We start from the raw sequence: 20331 nt of genomic DNA on the forward strand, positions 1-20331 counted from the left end.
TAATTAGAATTGGTTTATTAGTAGATTGTTTCTCAGCAGTATCTTTTTTTTTAAATTAACAAGGTCTATAGTCATTATCTTATCAGAAGGACACAGGCTGATGGATGCAATTGTTGTCCGTGACAATATGGAGCAGAACTCAGAGAATATACTATTGTTCTCTTTATGCATGTAAGTGCATGATAACACACATAAATAACATGCATAGATTTGTGGTCATGGTCTTGAGGTGGCAGCCTCTTCTTCGCTTCACTCTTCTGAATTACCAATTGCAAGTCAGAGCCAGATAGCTTTTATACAGCTGCCATTTAGTAACTGCAGAGGCAACATACAACAAGCTCTGCAGAAGCGCTTCACATAACAAAGTTGCCAGTCTGTTACTCAGTCTGGCCTCCGAGTCTGACAGCAATTGCTGCCAAATTGGTCATATGCCATCCAAAACTGGCCACTACTGCTCATCTGGGTCTGGACTACAGCCAGCATAGCCCCCCCACCCACAACCTTCTTATGAACTACACGTGCTCGCAGAATAATAGACAGCTGTGTTCGCAAAGCCAGTGCAAATTTACAGCCCCTTTACCCCAAAAAGCTAGGGCTTTGTGTTAATTATTTAAAACTCATTTTAAATTAATATTTGTAATAGACAATGTTACAAAACAAAATCATATGTTGATTTTTTTTTATAACATTTCAGAAGCTCAACAGCTGAGTGCCTGCTTTGTCTTTTTTTGGTTATACCTTAAAATGTTTATCTCACAGACTCTTTTATTACAGAGCAATGCTGGTAGAACATGCATAGAAAATGGTTTGGCATTGTCTTTTCCCTGAAATGGATGGATGGATGGATGGATGGATGGATGGATGGATGGATGGATGGATGGATGGATGGACGGACGGATGGACGGATGGATGGATGGATGACCATGCATATACACTAATTTGACCAATTTTTCAGATTCACCCATTCAACTGCTCATTAACACAAATATCTAATCAGCCAATTACATGGCAGCAACCCAAAGCTTTTAGGCATGTAGACATGGTCCAGATGGCCTGCTGAAGTTCAAACTAAACATGGGGGGGGGGGGGATGTGGGGGGGGGGGGGGGGGGGGATGTGATTTAACAAACTTTAAACATGGCATGGTTGATGTAATTTACACACACAACCATCTCTAGGTTTTACAGAGAATGAATTCATGCCATTATCCTAATCTTTGTAGGAAACTTGTGTTCTAACCCTAACTCGGGATAAAAAACAAAGACATATATGGTACTCCTGCATATCAGAAGGACCAATGGAGGTGGTATCTTGTTAGGAGAAAGGTGTTTCAAGGTACTCCCCACTGGGAAGAGATGATAGGGTAGAGCAAGAACCTGGTCAAGAAATTTTATATCTTGTCCAGCCTTGGAATTCCTCCAGGATGAACTGGAAGGTATGGCTAGAGAAGAAAGACATCTGGAATACCCTGCTTAACCTGCTGCCATGATGACCCAATTACGGATAAGCAGTAGGTAATGAATCAATGGATAATGGATCTAGTGAGCGACAGTTCTTTGGACAAAAATGAGTTATTGACTTCAGAGCTTAGATCAGAATGGCCCGACAGCTTCGAGCCAAAGAGTAACTCAAATATCAAAGTGTCCAGTGAGTGTTAAACCCAAGCATTGTACTCATGCCACGTGCATTAATGATTACACTTTCCCTCTGCTCTTCAGCTGGATGATACTATATTTATGTTTTTTCAAAAGGAATTTCAAATATTGATTACCCAGAGGACAGTGTTCTGCTGTGCCTCCACGAGTACAGCAACATTTATGTATTTTGCTTATTTTTTTTTTTTCTTTTGGAGTGCTGAGTTTTAAATTGGATTTGTGATTGCGGCAACAAACTGTTGTCACTGACACTGGTTTTCACAAGTGTTCTGGAGCCCATTCAGTGATTTCCACTACAGTGCCATCTCCATTTCAATACAGTATTGGTGTTAAAGCCTTGTCCTTTACATAGAATAAAGATTTCTCTGGGTTCTTTTACTGATATTATGTAACATAGATGATGAAATCCCTACATTCTGCAGTTTGACAATGAAAAGGGCATTCTTTAACAATTTCCCAATGCGGTTTCTTACAGAATGTTGAACCATTCCTTATCTTTAATTCTGAAAAATTAAGCCTCTCTCATGGTTATTGACCTGTTATCAATAAACTTTAATAGCTATGGGGATTTCTTTTCTAGCTTTATAGAAATTCGTTCTGCCTTTTGTTCTCTTGTCTGAACTCTTCTGAAACATATTGCTGTCACCACAGATGAGCATATTTTGAAAAAGTAATAATTTTACAGTTTCAAATTTTCAATATGTAATATTTTGTCAAATGAAGAATACGGCTTAAATGATTTGAAACTGCGACATTTTAGATTTCATTACATTTTACAGTCCCTCTTCTTCTTCTGTTTCCTCTCAACAAGTTGAGTCTTCAGTGGAAATTGAGTTGTAGACATGTTCTACATAAGCATGTTTGTGTTTACTGCATACAGATCTATAGAGAGAAAGACACACACACGTATAAATCCACAAATACACAGAGAACACCAAATTACCAAAACTCATCTGAGAAAACTCATCTAAGACAGATGCATCGCAGCTTAAAGTAAGGGTTTTTTCTAAGCGTGAGGAGTTTTGGTCCTGACAATTATGGCAAAAAATGTCCTGAGTAGTGGGCCAGACAGAAGTGACCTTTTATAATGCAGAGGCAGACAAAGCAGGATGAAGAGAGAGGAGGTGGGCAGCCGTCTAAACACACTCCAGCCTTTGCGTCATATTGGAGTGTGTGCTTAGGGCTACATAGGTCTGATTAGGAATGGATCGGTGACTTTTTCCGTACCAATAAACCAAGCATGTCCACATTTTCTCTCTCGCTCACTTGGTTTTTTTCTCCTTCCTCTTCTTCTTCTGTTTCCTCTCAACAAGCTGCACTTTTTGTTTGTGCTCTGAGTGACTCACCTCTGCCAGGTAACTGACAACATATATTGGACACCAGTGAGCCCATTAGCATTCTGAAGCATCACCACCGGAACAGTTACATGACGTCAGCGTCTCTGTGGAAACTCATTCGGGGATAAGGGTCAGATTCACATTGTTCCGCAACCATATTAAAATTCCTTCTGTCAGGTTGTCAGAGAACACACTTTGAATAATCGTTGTGTGTCTCTCAATCTGTTTGCTGTTCCCATAATAGCTATCATTTACAATCAACATTGTTGTTCTGTGCTGCTGCTGCTGATAAATAGTCTGAAACACCTGCAGGGCACATGTATAGGAAGAGAAATCCAACCGCGGTGAGAGGTGACAAAACACCTCACTGACTCGCTAATGTGTGTTTAATTGTCCAAACCAGCCTGAAAGCTCATATGAGCAGGAGGACGGATTTCGGCCTGAGATTAGTTCTGTTCTGTGATACATGAGTGGACAAGGGTTTTATTACGCCGTACTCACCCCTACTGAGTGATTGAGACACTTTTTTCCAGAGACAATAAATAATCACAGCCTCGTTTTCCTAGCGCTGGGATAGCTTATTTTCATATGCAGAGACATTGTAGCGTGAAGACCTATGGACACAAAACTCAACTTTATTTCTTACAGATGAATTCATTATCTCTATGGACTAATGTATTTTTCTTTTGCTTTCTGTTTGTCTATATTAGCATCTGGACAGATGGCATCAACTGGGACATTCATGAGGGATTATAATCCGTCCAGTATCCATGGCCAAGAGAGTGGACATTAGCAAAGGTGGGCTAGTGCAGACTGGCCAGCACACCGCTGTCTTGCCGCTAAGTTGGCTAACAATGCTAACAAAGGAGTTATCCTCAGTGACAGACTCTACAGTTACACTCAGGACCAAACAGGATGGAAGGCCTCACACCAACCAGGCTGAGGACATTGCATTTCCATTGAAGTAAGCTCCCTCCTCTTCTTCCTGTGATATACACAGCATGGTGGGACAGATAAGGGCGCCTCCTCTTCATGGATGCTCAGCGACCAATGAGTGGCAGCATTCGCACCAATCCAGGCCTGCAAGGATTGGATTAGTTGATTCAGGGTTGATGTGTGAGGTCTGCATGAGTGTGTGTATGGGGCCCACAAAGGTATAGTATTGAAAAAAGAATAACTTCAGAAGTGTTTAAATCCAAATTTTGCAAGTGACTGGTTTTTTTCTGTACCTCAGTAAAAAATTCCCTCAAACGCCATCAGTATTTTTTTAAATGCTGTGTGTTATGTTTTCTCCATTGTTAAATTGCAGAAATGTGCTCTGAATGGTTACATCTGCTATGCGTGGCTCATGTTTCTATTACATATCAATGTTGGTGGAATAACAGCAATAATAATTGTGTGTTCAAATCACAAGATATGCGGTTAAATTGGTTTTAAATCACATCATCTGCACTTTTGTTAACGTCAGCATAATTTCACCACACACATCTTCCACAACAAAAGCCACAACCACTTCATCCCTAGTTTAAACATCATTGAAGATTATATTTGATTGGTTGACAATACTTGCATTTAGCTATGTGACTATGTGCTGCAGGGTTCAGCAGCTGCCTTATCTATCTTAATTATATCTGTCTCTCTCTGGGGGCGGGGGGGGGGGGGGGGGGGGGGGGTGTGCCTTTTTTTTTGTGGCTGTATATGAAAGACTGTTTTAACCTTGAAGATAATAAAATTAAAATTTAAACTTAGACAATATCATCATAAGGACTGCTGAATGCAATGCCATTTTTCTTGCATATTAAATATCAAAATTAATTAGCACTTACTACTGAAGAGGGCAACAACAAGGACAAAAGTTTTATTTCCAACTTTCTGCTATGCCTTAATATTGCTGTTCTTTTTCCAACATAATTTATTGACAAGCTTCATGGCAGAAATATAGTGAGCTGATTACACTATTGATCAGACATTTTCATTTTATCTACCTGTGGAAGTAGAAAAACAAAATAGCCCTACCAGTGTCTCTAAACTACTAAGCAGCTTTGTAGTGCATTAGATTGAAGGCCAATAAGACTAAAGGTGGATTATGTAAAACTGTTTGTTAAGCAACAGCTTAAAGTTTAACAGTTTAAAACATTTGAGAAAATAATGACTGGTCTTTTATTTCAATCTGGTTTCATTATTTTCTGGCTATATTCCTTCACTGTGTGTGGATAACAAGTTGAGAGGAAACTGGAGCAAGAGTGTTCTTCTTGACAAGTCAAAGTATTTGTGTTTAGTATTTGTATTTTCGTCACATATGGGCTCAATTAAATCTGGACTTCACTGTCGCTTGATTTTTTTCACATTTTGTCCCAATTTCTTTTAGCACTGATTGTTGTTTACACAGCTGTTGTTTACTTGGATTTTTAAATATATTTGTTGATGATGATAATGCAACAGCATATGCTCGTATCTAATTCAGTCATCATACACTTACATTTGAAAATTTTTTGTGCTGAAGAATACCTCAAACAGTTACAGGCACCATTGGCGAGCAGGAGTAAAAGTAGACCCAGCCAATTAGATCTTATGCTCTTATTCTGCTTTTTACATCGCTTACAACGGACCCTACCCCAGTAGATGACACTGAAGACTAGAGGCTGAAATCCTGTAACTCCTACAACAGAAAATCATGCTGGTTGGTTGTTGGATAATTTCTATGCTGCTGCACAACATCTGAAGAAGGAAGACATCACCATGTCCATGTGCCGCAGAAATTAAAGAAAAACAAGAAACCCCACCCATTTTTTTTCTTTTTACATCTGGCACCTTTAACATTTTCCCTTTCATAACTACTAGACATAAAAATGCTGCAAACTTTAAAATCCACTTATAAGTAAATTCCATTCATTGTGCGACTCGCATGTGGGACATAGTCCACTTTCTATAGTAAACATTCTGCGTACCCTTGTGCAGTATGTGAGTCAGAGGGTGTGACAGCTTAAGGCCCTAAAGAAAAACATGTGCAAGCTTTTGTAATGTGTTTTCTTGTTATGTATTCTCTGCTTTTGCTCACCATAAGCATCTCTGCTGATCCTCACTATAGATTTTAATCAGCCCCAAAATTACTTTTATGCTCTGATTATATTTTCTACATGAGCTGGCTGACTAAACTATGAAAATAAAGCAATTATAAGAAGATATTGATCTCTTTCAGGTGAAACTGAAGCAGTGTAGCAGTGATAGGTGAATGATCTTACTCCATTTGACAGAATTAAATAGATATTGCTCTCCCCATCCTTAGAGATTGACAGTGACATGGCCTTTATTAATGCACTAAACCCCTAGCTGCTCCACTCAAGCTGCTCGGTGGCCAAACAGTGAACAGCTTAAAGGGCATCTCCCTAATGTGTCACTATGTAAATGGGAAACACCCTGCAGCAAATATGACAATTCCAACCTGGAGTGGCTGGTGGGAGGGTGGGGGGGTTGTGTTGGGATTTATTGACCCACTCAAGCTGACACAAACAGACGAGAGACTATTTAAATAAACTGTTCACCTGCATTGTTGCACTACACGCAGGCATAAACTGATAAACTGCAGTAGTATCTGTGCTAGCCAGCTGTCTGTCATCCTGAGTAACATTTACATCCTGAGTCTGGAACATTTGAAGGTGTGTGTGCTCAAAGAGTAATTAGTGCTTGCCAGCATATAGTGTGATGAAGGTAATCTTGGCCCACCTAGATGTTTTTATGTTTTGTCTTGGCCTCTCTGCAGTTTCCATATAGACCAAATCTGAGAGTCGATGCTCCAGAGAGCTCAGTCACATTTAGATAGTTACAGCGGGAGAAGTGAGGTGATCACCTTCTTTGAGTTCCCAAGTGCATTTAACATGATTCACCTGCAGCTACTGAGAGAGAAACTGCAGGAAATGTCAGTAAAAACATCCAACATCATGCACTACTGACTACCTGACAGAAAGGCCACAGTATGTGAGATGGGCCAGTGCTCTGTCTGATTTGGAGATGTGCAGTACAGGAGCTCCACAAGGGACTCTGCTGTCTCCATTCATGTTCACCTTGTACATCTCAGACTCTCAGTACAATTCTCAGTCACGCCACCTACTCTGATTATTCTGCAATGGTTGGATAGATAAGGAGTACAGAGAACGAGGGGATGATATTATGGAGTAGCCTTGGAGGAATCATCTGCTTCTGAAAATAAAACCAGAGAGATAATGATTGAAATGGACACCAGCATGACCTGTGTTTTTACTGGGAGGGGATGCTGACATAGTGAAGTAAGTAACCATAACTGCATGCCAACTGCATGCCAACATCAACCACAGGTTGAACAGGAAGATTAATACAAATGAGCAGGTGCATGAGGTTATGTGTTTGGCAAAGTGTGTGGTGAAAAATGATGGAGATCAGTCAGCTGTGGCGAGTGCAGTGGTCTGTTGAGGGAGCACCATTGGAGTTGGTGATACCAACAAACGAAATAAAGCTGATTAGGAAGGCTGGCTCTGTGACTGGCTGCAGATTGGTCAGGTTTGAAGCTGGTGGTCACTAAACAAACTGTTATTCATCGCGACTGATCCTGACCACCTTCTCTAACAATTACTGGACAGCAAAGTGGAAAAGGTTCTCTGACAGATTAATTCATCACAGCTGCCATGAGAGATATAGCCTATGGTATTTCTCATTTTCATTCATTCATTTTCATATTTTTTTTACTATACTAACCATGTTGATATGGCATCTTTGGCTAATGAGAAGAGGTTAGACCATTCTTTAGTATATAGAGCATTTTTTTTTATTTTTGCAAGCAGTTCTGAGCCTGGTTTTGTCACGGTCGGACGGCCCTTTCCGGACGACCCTGCTTGTGTTTATGTTTTCTGTATATGTGTTTGCTTCTCCCTCCCTGGTCCTCGGGGTTGTTTACGGAAGTGCGCGCCGTGGGAGAGGCGTGTCCTGGCGACTGTCGTCATTGGGAGTCCCCCTTCGCTGTTGCCGGCCCACCTGCAGCTGATTACCTGACCAGTGGTTGGTAATCATTCCTCCAGGCTAGAAAGGGGTATTTAACCTGGACTCACGGCGACAGTCGACGTGGGATTATTACTCCGAACTGGTACAGTCTGTGCGAGCAGTGTGAGTGTGTTATTCGGCTAGCGTGTGGCTAACGCTGGATTTTCCTTCTTCCTCCAGGAGGGGCGAGCGGAGAAGCGAGTTGGGGAGCACACACACGAAGGGAGTTACTACACGGAACGCACTGGGAGCAAGGGACGAGCACGATTGGAAAATTGCACTTTTGAATGGATTGTTGGGCTTGTCTGTTTCACTGTAAATAAACGCACTGTGTTTCTGTGAGCAAGAACCGCGCCTGGGTCCCTCTTTTCCGTGACAGAATAATCCCACCACCATGGACCCAGCGGATTCTGCTTCACGCCAGCTGTCTATCCAAGCGGAGGTTTTGGAGCGACACGAGGAAATGCTGAAGCACGTTTCAAAGGAACAAACCGCGCTTCTGCAAGCCATGACAGAGCTTAAAGGTATGTTGATTTCCTCACCTAATACGGCTCCAACGCAGCCCGCCCCTTCGCTGGAAGCCGCGGCAGCCTGTCCGCTTCCTCCTTCACCTCCACCGCGGCAGCGGGAGTACTCACTCCCCGCACCCGAAAAATTTGATGGCGAGTTGGGGAGGAGCCGGGGTTTTTTGACGCAATGCTCTCTTGTGTTTAGACAGCAACCTTGTGCCTTTGCCTCTGATTCTACTAAAATCGCTTATTTGGTGCAACTTATGACTGGGCGGGCGCTTCAATGGGCTCAGGCAGTTTTAAATACCCAGCCCTCTGTGTCATATGACGTCTTTCTCAGCAAGTTTCGCTGTGTGTTTGATAAAGGCGCTAGCTCGGATGCTGCAGGTCATCGCATGTTTTCTCTGAAGCAAGGTAGGAGTGTTGCTGACTTTTCCGTGGAGTTCTGGATCCTGGCGGAGGAGTCGGGCTGGGAGGAGAAAGCACTGCGTGGAGCCTTCCTCAACAGCCTTAATGAGAATATTAAGCGTGAGTTAGCAACCAAGGAACTGCCTAAAGCTTTGTCTGCTCTAATCAATGTGTGTATTAACTTAGACGACCACATGCGGGAGTTCGGCAGAAGAGCCGGGGATGGTCGGCGGCCTGCTGGGGGCACGGGTACATCTAGGGACCTTCCTACTCTGATGTGGAGAAGTGAGGAGGAGCAACACGGGGATGAAGAGCAACCCATGCAGCTCGGCGGAGCCAAGCTTTCCTCCTCTAGACTGGGGCGCAAACAACGGACTGGTGAGTGCTTTCTTTGTGGAAAAAGAGGACATTTTGTTGACTCCGGCCCAGACCGAGTAAAAGAGTCGGCCCGTCAGTAATTGTGGGGATACTGGCGGGCGCCACAACAAAAGTGTTCCCTCACCTCAGCTGCCCTGCTAAATTAATGTCTCATTCCCTCACTCACTCCTGCTGCGCACTCATTGACTCTGGTTCTGAACAAAATTTCCTAGACGAGGAGTTAGCCAACATCTTAGGCCTGCCCCTACTTCCCCTTCCAGAGGTCCTGAAGGTCTCAGCCTTAAATGGCGGCCATCTAGCCTCCGTCACACATCGCACTCAGGAGATTACACATTATTTCGGGAAATCACTCTGAGAAAATCAGTTTGTTGGTATTCAAAGCCCCCCACACCCCACTGGTACTGGGATTTCCTTGGCTCCAACATCACAACCCCCAAATCGACTGGGCCAAAGGGTGTGTAACTGGCTGGAGCACGCGGTGTCATGAACAATGTTTACTTGCCGCTGTCCCGGACAATCCTGGGACCGCCTCTGCGAAAAGCTCCTCACCCCCCGACCTTTCCTTGGTGCCCGCCGACTACCACGACCTCGGCCAGGTATTCAGCAAAAGTAAGGCGTTGTCTTTGCCTCCACATCGGCCTTACGACTGTGGAATCGACCTACTCCCAGGCGCTCCCCTGCCAGCAAGTCGGCTCTACAGTCTGTCTAAACCGGAACGCGAGGCCATGGAATGCTACATAACGGAGTCTCTGGTCGCAGGTATTATTCGCCCATCTACTTCGCCTTTAGCAGCAGGATTCTTCTTTGTAAAGAAGAAAGATAAGAGCCTGCGTCCCTGCATTGACTTTCGAGGGCTGAACAAGATCACTGTTAGGAATAAATATCCACTCCCCCTGCTGGCCTCGGCATTCGAACTATTACAGGGGGCAGTCCTGTTCACCAAACTGGATCTTCGGAGTGCCTATCATCTGGTTCGCATCCGCAAGGGTGACGAGTGGAAGACGGCTTTCAACACCCACCTGGGGCACTTCGAATACTTAGTGATGCCCTTCGGTCTCACTAACGCCCCCGCGGTCTTCCAGGCCCTGATTAATGATGTGCTCAGGGACTTTATTAACCATTTTGTCTTCGTGTATCTGGATGACATTCTGATTTTTTTTTCCAGGTCGCAGACTGAGCACATCAACCATGTACGTCTGGTTCTACGGCGCCTATTGGAGAACCGCCTTTTTGTGAAAGCGGAGAAATGTGAGTTCCATGTGGAAACTGTTTCTTTTCTGGGTTTCATTGTGGAACAGGGGCGTTTGCGAGCTGACCCGGCCAAAGTCAAAGCCGTAGTGGAATGGCCTATTCCCAAGACCCGCAAGGAGGTGCAGAGGTTCCTGGGCTTCGCCAATTTCTACCGCCGCTTTATCAGGGATTCCAGCAAGGTAGCCCTTCCTCTAACCAACCTAACTTCTAAGTTGTCTTTCCAGTGGGCCTCCGCAGCCCAGCAAGCGTTTGATCGGCTCAAGCACCTGTTTTCCTCGGCTCCGGTCCTCGTCCAGGCGGACCTCGGCCGGCCTTTCGTCGTCGAGGTGGACGCGTCCGATTCGGGCGTGGGGGCGGTTCTCTCCCAACGGATCGACGGCAAGTTGCATCCCTGTGCGTTCTTCTCCCGCAGGTTGTCTCAGGCCGAGAGAAATTACGACGTGGGCGACCGGGAGTTGCTCGCCATCAAGTGGGCCCTTGAGGAATGGCGACATTGGCTGGAGGGCACTGAGCAGCCTTTCGTGGTGTGGACGGACCACAAAAATCTGGCGTATCTCCAGGCAGCCAAGCGCCTCAACGCCCGACAAGCCAGGTGGGCCTTATTTTTTTACTCGTTTTCACTTCTCCATTACTTACAGGCCCGGTTCTAGGAACACTAAGCCAGACGCGTTGTCGCGCCAGTTCGCACCCGTGACCAATGAGGACGAGAAGGAAAAACCCATCCTGCCCCCCACCTGCATTGTGGGTGCACTAACATGGGAGATTGAAAAGGTGGTCAGGGACGCCCAGCGACAGGAGCCCGACCCTGGCACGGGCCCGAAAGGGAGACTATATGTTCCGGCCACAGCGCGTAGTCAGGTCATTCACTGGGCACATACTGCCAAGTTTTCGTGCCACCCAGGTAAAAATCGCACGGTCTCCTTTCTACGACGTTTGTTTTGGTGGCCCTCTCTTGTTCTCGATGTCCAGAACTATGTTGCGGCATGCCCGGTGTGCACACGGAACAAAACCACCAACTCGCCTGCTTCTGGCCTCCTGCGACCGTTACCCACTCCAAAACGCCCATGGTCGCACATCGCCCTGGACTTCGTCACCGGCTTGCCTCCCTCTGCAGGTAACACCTCCATTCTAACCATTATTGACCGTTTTTCCAAGGCTGCCCACTTCATTGCTCTGCCCAAGCTCCCTTCTGCCTTGGAGACGGCCCAGTTACTGACGCAGCATGTGTTTCGGCTCCACGGCATACCCCAGGACATCGTTTCCGACCGTGGCCCTCAGTTCACCTCGCGGGTTTGGAAGGAGTTCTGTGCAGAATTGGGAGCTCAGGTCAGTTTGTCCTCCGGGTTCCACCCCCAAACTAATGGTCAGACCGAAAGGGCCAATCAGGAGCTGGAGGCCATGTTGCGTTGCGTCGCATCATCGAACCAAGCGACCTGGAGCGAGCAGTTGGCCTGGGTGGAGTATGCCCACAACGCCAGCACGTCATCAGCGACTGGACTCTCGCCCTTCGAGGCGTCGCTGGGGTATCAACCCCCTCTCCTCTCCATCTCTGAGGGAGAGCTGGCGGTTCCCTCGGTCCAGCACCACCTTAGGCGCTGTCGTCGGGTCTGGCGGGCCAAGCGCACAGCACTCCTGAGAACGGCCGAGCGGAACAAGGCATTGGCGGATCGCCGTCGCACTCCTGCTCCGGATTATCAGGTCGGCCAGCGGGTGTGGCTCTCCAGCAAGCACATCCCTCTTCAGACTGAGTCCAAGAAACTGGCCCCCCGGTCTCTTGGCCCCTTTGCCATCCAGGAGGTCCTGAACCCAGTGACAGTCCGGCTGGCCCTTCCGCCTGCTATGAAGGTACATAACGTCTTCCATGTTTCTCAGGTTAGGCCCGTCCGGACCAGCCCCTTGTGCCCGCCCCCTGGGCCCCCGCCACCCGCCCGGATTATCGACGGCGCCCCGGCGTATTCCATTACTCGCATAATGGATGTCCGGCGCCGCGGTAGGGGCTTTCAGTTTTTGGTGGATTGGGAGGGGTACGGTCCGGAAGAACGTTCTTGGGTGCCGCGGTCTGCCATTCTCGATCATCGCATGGTGAGAGAATTCCGCCGCCGGCATCCGGACAAGTTTGCCAGGTCGCCCGGAGGCTCCCATTAGAGGGGGGGTACTGTCACGGTCGGACGGCCCTTTCCGGACGACCCTGCTTGTGTTTATGTTTTCTGTATATGTGTTTGCTTCTCCCTCCCTGGTCCTCGGGGTTGTTTACGGAAGTGCGCGCCGTGGGAGAGGCGTGTCCTGGCGACTGTCGTCATTGGGAGTCCCCCTTCGCTGTTGCCGGCCCACCTGCAGCTGATTACCTGACCAGTGGTTGGTAATCATTCCTCCAGGCTAGAAAGGGGTATTTAACCTGGACTCACGGCGACAGTCGACGTGGGATTATTACTCCGAACTGGTACAGTCTGTGCGAGCAGTGTGAGTGTGTTATTCGGCTAGCGTGTGGCTAACGCTGGATTTTCCTTCTTCCTCCAGGAGGGGCGAGCGGAGAAGCGAGTTGGGGAGCGCACACACACGAAGGGAGTTACTACACGGAACGCACTGGGAGCAAGGGACGAGCACGATTGGAAAATTGCACTTTTGAATGGATTGTTGGACTTGTCTGTTTCACTGTAAATAAACGCACTGTGTTTCTGTGAGCAAGAACCGCGCCTGGGTCCCTCTTTTCCGTGACAGGTTTTCTGTCTTGAACTCTTGGTTAGTATCCATAAGTTTTATACCCCACCCTGTGAACCTGGATTGGATAAGCAGAAAAGAATAGATGCTTCCTAATGTGACTTTTTTGCAGAGTTATCTTTGTATTATTTCCTGTTTTACTTTAATAGTTGTTTCTTGTCCATTGCTTTTAGCTATATTTCCCTCCTGGTCTCATTGTATAGATTTAATTTAGCTGTGTCTCGATACCCTTCTGTTTCCACCCTCCCTTTGTGTATCAATAGCCCTGCCTTCTATTTAATATTTGTCGCTCGGCTGTTGTACTTTCCAGTGTGTTTACCTTGTGTACTCCTGTGATTGCTTTGGGTTTCACTTGGCTTGTTTTTGGACTTTGTGTTTTCTTCAATAGCCTAATAAAATGTCTTGCTTTTTATTAATTTTCTCTTCTGTGTCTTCCATCTGTGTCATGATATTGCAATCTCTGAGAGAAATGTTTTGGTCAAAAAAATAAAGTTCTGTAAACTGCTGCTGGAGCTCTGACCCCATTAGACTTTATGCTCTTTGCTCCGGAATTAGGTGAATTTGTGCCAGAAACCTCTAGTCTGTTTCTGCGGCCTTTGCCAATGAAAAAAAATTAAAAAGAGTAAAGCTAATAATGATGGTACTAGCTTAAAAGAAATTAACTGAATCGTGTATCAAAGGTCTACAATTTTCTCTAAGGGGCACTAATTAAAGACATTTGGATGCAATTGGAGTAACACTAAGTAGCTGTTGGGTTATTTCACAGGATAATCGAAAGTTTTGACCTCCTGGCATTCCTCTTCTAGGATTCTGTTGAGACTTTCATGGCAATTTATCAAATAGTTACAGAGATGTCTAACTTTTAGTCCACCTATTGAGAAGAACACAGCCCACATCAGCTGGCCATGAATTTCTTGATAAACTCTCCAAATTTGTTTTTCATAGTCATGGATAAAAGCTGGTTTATTCTCCATTGATGCCCTCCTTGATGTCTCTCAGTCTGTGGACTCCAATTTAAAAACTCAAGCAGTGGATACTGAATATCATTGCCAAACCTTCCCATCTTCATCTTATCAGACCTCCTCTTGCACAGCTCAGTCACACAAACAACACACACACAATCTCTAATCCCTCTGGGAAATTTGTGCTCATCCACCTGAGAACCGGTGATGGAAAAACATTACCCACAAAATATCAATTACTCCTATCAGGCAATCTGTCCCTGTTTTACTTTTGATGTTGAAAGGCATTAAATTTTTTTCTCTGTAATATCAGTCTTGTCCCAGATGTAAATTCAGACAAATACAGATAAAGACATATACACACACACAAACACACAGGCAAACTATTTGAAAGCGCACACTCACACATTTTAATTAGCAGCACTTTAGTGCAGAAAGCACTAAACCGTAGGCTAATTAATCTCCACAGTCTGTGTTTTCGCTGCGAAACCACCTTAGGGAGGGGTCAAGGTTTGCCTCTACGTTAAGGAGTTTATCTGCTGGGAAACAGGAAACAATAAAGTTGAAAATATTATAAGGCAACAAGGGAAAGGCCATCAGATTAATATGCTGTTAAAAGTATTTGCTTATGCAGTACACTGATGGTCAAGTCCCGTGCCATGAATGTGGAATGTCAACTATCTCTGCTGGCTTTCTGTGTGTGTCTGTTTTGTGTGAATATGTGTATGAGCGTGTGTGTGTGTGCAGGTTATGTGTGAGTTCAGCTTGGTCACATACTGCTTCTCATTACAAATCCTCTCATGACTGTATGCAATTTGTGCCTCTGCTCTGTAGCCTTTTATCAGCAGGCAGGCCAAGTACCATCTCTCTCTGTCTCCTTTGGTCTCCATCATCCCTCCTCAGTGCATATTTGTCAATCACTCTGTTTCTTTCTCTCTCGCTCGCTCTCTCTCTTTCTCATGCTGACATTTCTGTGGACCTAAAGTGCAAATTGTAGTAATTAGCCAAGAACATCTACAATTGTTTGTTTCCTGGGCGAATGACGTCAGTTCTGGCCATTTGAGGATAAGATGACTGGATTCTCTGTGCTCGTCGGAGCTGCTTGGAATATCGGAAAAGAGAAGAGAAACTCAAGAATGCAAAATCAGAGCATGAACCCACAAAGGTACTTCTAATCCTCCTGGCGTCTCAGCGGTAAAGGGCAAATGGCTGATCAGATTGCTGAAATTGAGGCTAGACATCCTGCAGTAATAAACCTGAGTGTGAGTGGGAGTAGATTGTCAAGATAAACTGCAATGGGAGTCTAATTTCACAAACAAAGCAGCAGTTGATTTGCCTTCATCCAGATGACATGTACAGGCTGTATTAATGTATGGATGGCTGCCTTTTTTTGATGGATATGCAGGTTGATGGGGAAATGTGGGCCAGTGCAACTGAGATGATTTTGCCCAGTGCCTCCACCATACCCACAACCCCTCCCCCATTAAACACACACACCCAAACACAGATAGACACACATCGGCACCATAATACTAATCCTCTTAAGTGTCAGTCTGAACTGTAGGGGCACAACAGGTCTTGTGCCCCCACTGTGTGTGCTGGCCTTATTTCCATTGCTCATTTCCTGCCCTGGGCAACACCTTTCTGCAGCTATTCTGTGACTCTTGTGTCCATCCAACAATGCCCCACTTCTATTTTTTCTGCTCTATTTCTCTAATATTTAAAAATGAGATATTTACTTCCTTGGGGGCTTGAAATGTGGGCGGTTCTAAGCGAGCACCTTTGTGGGGCATCAAAGTGGCTTTACTAAAATCTTCGCCTTAAACACAAATTTGCCTCAACAGAGATACTAATAACTCAAAAGTATACAAAATAGCAGTAATTCAGTAAGGACCACTTTAGTCAAAAGAAGTGTCATTTTCATCTACAGGTATTGGTAATATTTGGTAGTATTGCTGTTTTCTGGGACTCCCACACAGAGTTGAGCAGACATCAACAACAACAGACATGCCATATCAGACACAGCACAGATATTGGGTTAAGATAGGTTGAAAAGTGTTTTGCAGATGGAGCAGCAGCTCTGGGTCATCTAAAGCAACTAACAGTGATGAGATCTGCCAATAGGATCTGTAGAGAGGTATGAATTTAGCCAGCAGCAAAGTCTGGGGCAGAGCCCAGCTGTCACTGACTGACGTACGGGGATTACAGAATTTGGTGCGTCTAAACTGCGGTAACGGTACATTCAATTTTACTGTTTTTGAAAAAAATCATGATCTGAGGGCAATTTAACCAAAGAGGAATGTTTCACTTCAAAATAGGTATTGTGTGTGTAGCTGAAATGTATTTTTTTTAAATAGCCTGACCCCTGGCAAGACATTATCACTTTGAATACTCAAAATATTTTTGCGACCCAATCCTTTAGCACTTCCCCCACACACCTTACACTTTTTTTGTTTTTACGTCTTGGCTTGTTTCTCTTATTATCTAATCCAGCTTCTCTGACATTCACTCCGTCTGTGGAGCTCATCTTGTCTATTGTTTAATGTCTAACAGGGAAACAGCAGCTGTTATAAAGGCAAAGCTTTTACTTGCTGCTTGAATGATGTGACTTACAGGCTTATCGACTCTCACCTCCACCTAAGAATTGTTATAATACAATGGCTTCTCAAGACTGCAGGTCTTGCTGCCAGAAATGAACTGACCAGCTGACTTTTATAGGAACAAACTATAGAAAAAACCCCCAAAAACTTTAAAGTATCTGGAGTCCCAGCATCAGCTGGATGCTCTCTGTTGATTGAAGAACTCACGCATCATCTCACCTAAAGCTTCTGAAACAGTATTGAGTCAGTCATTTAAACAACAGCACATCAGTGCTCTGGTGCTGCTGCAGTGCAGTTCAATTTTATTTGTGCCAGCTGAGAGGTCTTCATAGTGTGAACAACACCTTGAAGGACTGACTCACTCCCCTGGCTGCAATGTTGTTTATCTTGCAGGGCAACATGAGAGCACAGAGACGGCATTAACACAAGAAATGGGCAGTTAGCTTACAAATGTCATTTCTGAAGGCTGGAAGAGGAAAGCACGTGGAAGTGTTTAACTACGCAAAAATTCAGCACTCTGAATGATTTATTTGTTCCATTGTGATGAGCATACAGTCTAAGATTTGCGATGGCATTTAAATAACAAAGATCAGGAAAGAAACTTCAGCCAAAAATGATATTTTCCCCAATACAGGCAGGCTCTTGCTTTATTTTAGAGTTTAGTCAAAGTACAACAAAATAGCCCTAACATTTTACCACTTATCTTCCACAAAGAAACATATTTAAAGTAGCAACAATAGCATTCATTACAGTGAATCCAATTGGCATGAATGTAGCTGACGAGGAAAATGCTGTTAAATGAGCAAAATAAAATCAGATACTTTGCTTCTAAAATGCACTTGTGGTAGTTATGCTCGCACACACCTTCATGGTTCTTCACTCAGTCTTAAAAAAATCTAATTTTAAGCTCTTAATTTGCCATCATTCACTAGAATTCCTTTCCAGCATTACCGTACATACAGGTTTTTCTCATCCATGGCAACAGGAAGCAGTGTCAGGCAGAAAAGTTAAACAACGACTCCGCATGTCTGCTGGACAACACTGCCTTTGTTTCATCTCCAGACATTCTGCTTCAACATGGTTCCGCGCACTCGCGCACTCTCCGTCAATACGCCGCCGTGCCATCCCTGTTATTAGAGCCGTTTCAGGAAATTAATTCCACTTTAATTCCAGGGACTAGACAGCACATCCACTATCACAGCTTCCTCATGTCCAGAGGCTTAGTCCAATTTGCCATAATTTCAAAACAAGACAAATATGTAAACAGCTTATAAAGTATGCACACACGCAACAAAAAGGAAAGAAATCCAAAGCATTTGTTTCCACAGTGCAGTGTTTCTTTTTTCTCACTCCTCTGCAGTGCAAAAAAGGAAAATACGAGAAAAAAAAAGCATCAAATAATAAATAGACTTTCTCTTTCATATATATATTTCTGTGTTTATACATATATATATATATTTGTAATGATAGGTCTCTACATGAGCACACAGCTCTTGGCCCGGTCCTTCCTCATGGCCGGGGCCTGGTCTATTTGCTCAGTCCGACCCGGCAGAGGTGGAAGGGGCAGTTGCGAGACTCGTTTCAGGCCTCTGCGGGAGCTGCTGCGTTTTAGCTGCGGCTTGTGCGGCCGTCGCACTGACGCCAAGGTGGTGATGTGGAACACATCCCGAACACTGTTTTCAGAAACCTTGGAGGTGCACTCCACATACGCCACCGCTCCCATCTGACGAGCTATCGTGCTTCCCTGGAACATGGAGACGGGCAAAGAAGAAATGAAAAAGGAAGCAAAGCTAAATTTGAAAGTACAAGAAGAAGAAGACAGGGGAAACACGCATCATTTTAACAATCAGAAATCATATGGTGTAAATCCTCTTAACATTCATTGTCCTCTCGTGATTTTGAGTACTTGTGCATTCTTCTTTTTTTTGTATGTGAAATCCTGAATATCTCTCAACAGTGGCTTTTCATTAGTTTCCTCAGGCTTTAAGAGGTCGTGTAAGACATAAGTTTCCTTCATGTCCTTTTTCAGTGTTTCAAAAAGAAAATTAAATATCCCCATATGCACTCCATCCTTCATTGTTTCTTGGCACAAGCAGACACTATAGCTCAACAGCAGAAAACTAAATGTCCCCCAAAAAAGAGGCAGCAATTCTGAGATATAGATGTTGATCTAAACTGATGACTGAAAGCCAGCGATCTGAACATGTCTGTAGATAAATGAATTTCCTCCAACTGAAGCATGAATAATGTAGATGCTGACTCCTCAGTCTGCAGTAAAACAAAAGGATGGGAATCCGCTGGGCCAGTTTTGATATGGTCTATGAGGCTATTTACAGGGAAGACATTCACACTAGGTACCAGAGCTTACCCCTGAGTAAACTTACAATAACTGAGTTATTTGAAATTGTAAATTGTTTGCTCGTGATCAAATCAGACACAAATTTAATTTGAAAACCCCTGAGCCCCTGCCTTCATTACAGTACTACATATCCTCATCTGTTGTTTAATGATCAGAGTTTAAAGCTGTTTTCACACAGGATCAGCACATGCCAAGGATCTAACAGATGAGACAGAACTGCATTTCCCATGACCCCTACAACTGCATGTTCTCCAGCACAGAGAAAGCTTTTCATCTCAAGTGGAAGTGGTTTGATTTTCATCACAGCTGCACTGAGGCGTGTATAAGAAGCGATGAAGGCCTCATTAGGTGAAACAGCAGATTTAGATTCCAGGGTGGCGGTGGGAGGGGAAAGAGGTAGATTGTAGTGACAAGTGGAAATGCTCGATCGAATCTCGGGCAGATTAGTGTGGAAATGTCTGGAGTTCACCCAGTGGTCATTCGCAAGGCGACTTCTCAGCTCTGTTGGAATTCAATTTAAAGATCAGCAACAGGATAGCAACACAGGCTATTAGATTAGAGCACCGAAATGTTTATTGTGCACAGCTTTGGCATCTGCCATGTGACACACATTTTCTGGGCATATTAGAGAGGCAAACAGTAGGTGTCTCAAACCAAAAGAGAGACTGAGAAGGACCATGACAAATGTTTTCTATGGTTCTAGCCAGTAAATGGTCCCAGCTATTTTACATTACCTCCGTGGTTTGTCACTCTTCTTTTGTTTATGTGTCTTATTTATATGACCTGTCTGTTTTTTTCAGTTGCTGAGTTTTTTTAGAAACAGCATGCTTTTAGCCTCCAGTAAGCTCTTAGACAGTAGCGGGAAAAAGGCTCCTTTGTTTTGAGGGCTTTTGTATGGTGGTGAAAAAAGCCCCTCCACTTTTTGTATGTCGAACACAGGAGAGCACACAAATTGAACACACTGAAAGCTGATTAAAATTCACAGATTTACAGAGCAGTTTATCATCCCCTCCCTCTTTTCCCCCATCCCCTTGGCTTAGAGGTCACGGCAGCATGTGATAAAAGGACTCACTCATTTATCAATGTCCATTTTCTATTCATCCTGCATTTTGAAAATCTGTAAATCTGCATGAATATTTCATTTC

General features: G+C 44.5%; 1 protein-coding gene and 1 long non-coding RNA gene across 3 annotated transcripts in view; one reads left to right on the plus strand and one right to left on the minus strand.

Moving 5' to 3' along the window:
• The first annotated feature begins 7862 nt into the window (after positions 1–7862).
• LOC143418400 (uncharacterized) lies at positions 7863–13092 on the plus strand. 2 transcript variants are annotated; one of them, XR_013098398.1, is made up of 3 exons: positions 7863–8104; positions 8182–8525; positions 13065–13092. It is a non-coding gene; the product is annotated as an uncharacterized LOC143418400 (long non-coding RNA). The 2 variants fall into 2 exon arrangements; XR_013098399.1 differs by lacking the exon at positions 13065–13092 and adding an exon at positions 8921–8931.
• A 4349-nt stretch (positions 13093–17441) lies between these two features.
• rnd2 (Rho family GTPase 2) overlaps positions 17442–20331 on the minus strand; it is a 33699-nt gene continuing 30809 nt past the window's right edge. Inside the window, exon 5 of the mRNA XM_004552339.3 lies at positions 17442–18571. Coding sequence (XP_004552396.1) covers positions 18302–18571 — 270 coding nt within the window. The 3' untranslated portion in view covers positions 17442–18301. The remainder of the gene's footprint in view (positions 18572–20331) is intronic.

Source organism: Maylandia zebra, linkage group LG4, assembly GCF_041146795.1.
Source record: "Maylandia zebra isolate NMK-2024a linkage group LG4, Mzebra_GT3a, whole genome shotgun sequence".
Lineage (NCBI taxonomy): Eukaryota > Metazoa > Chordata > Actinopteri > Cichliformes > Cichlidae > Maylandia > Maylandia zebra.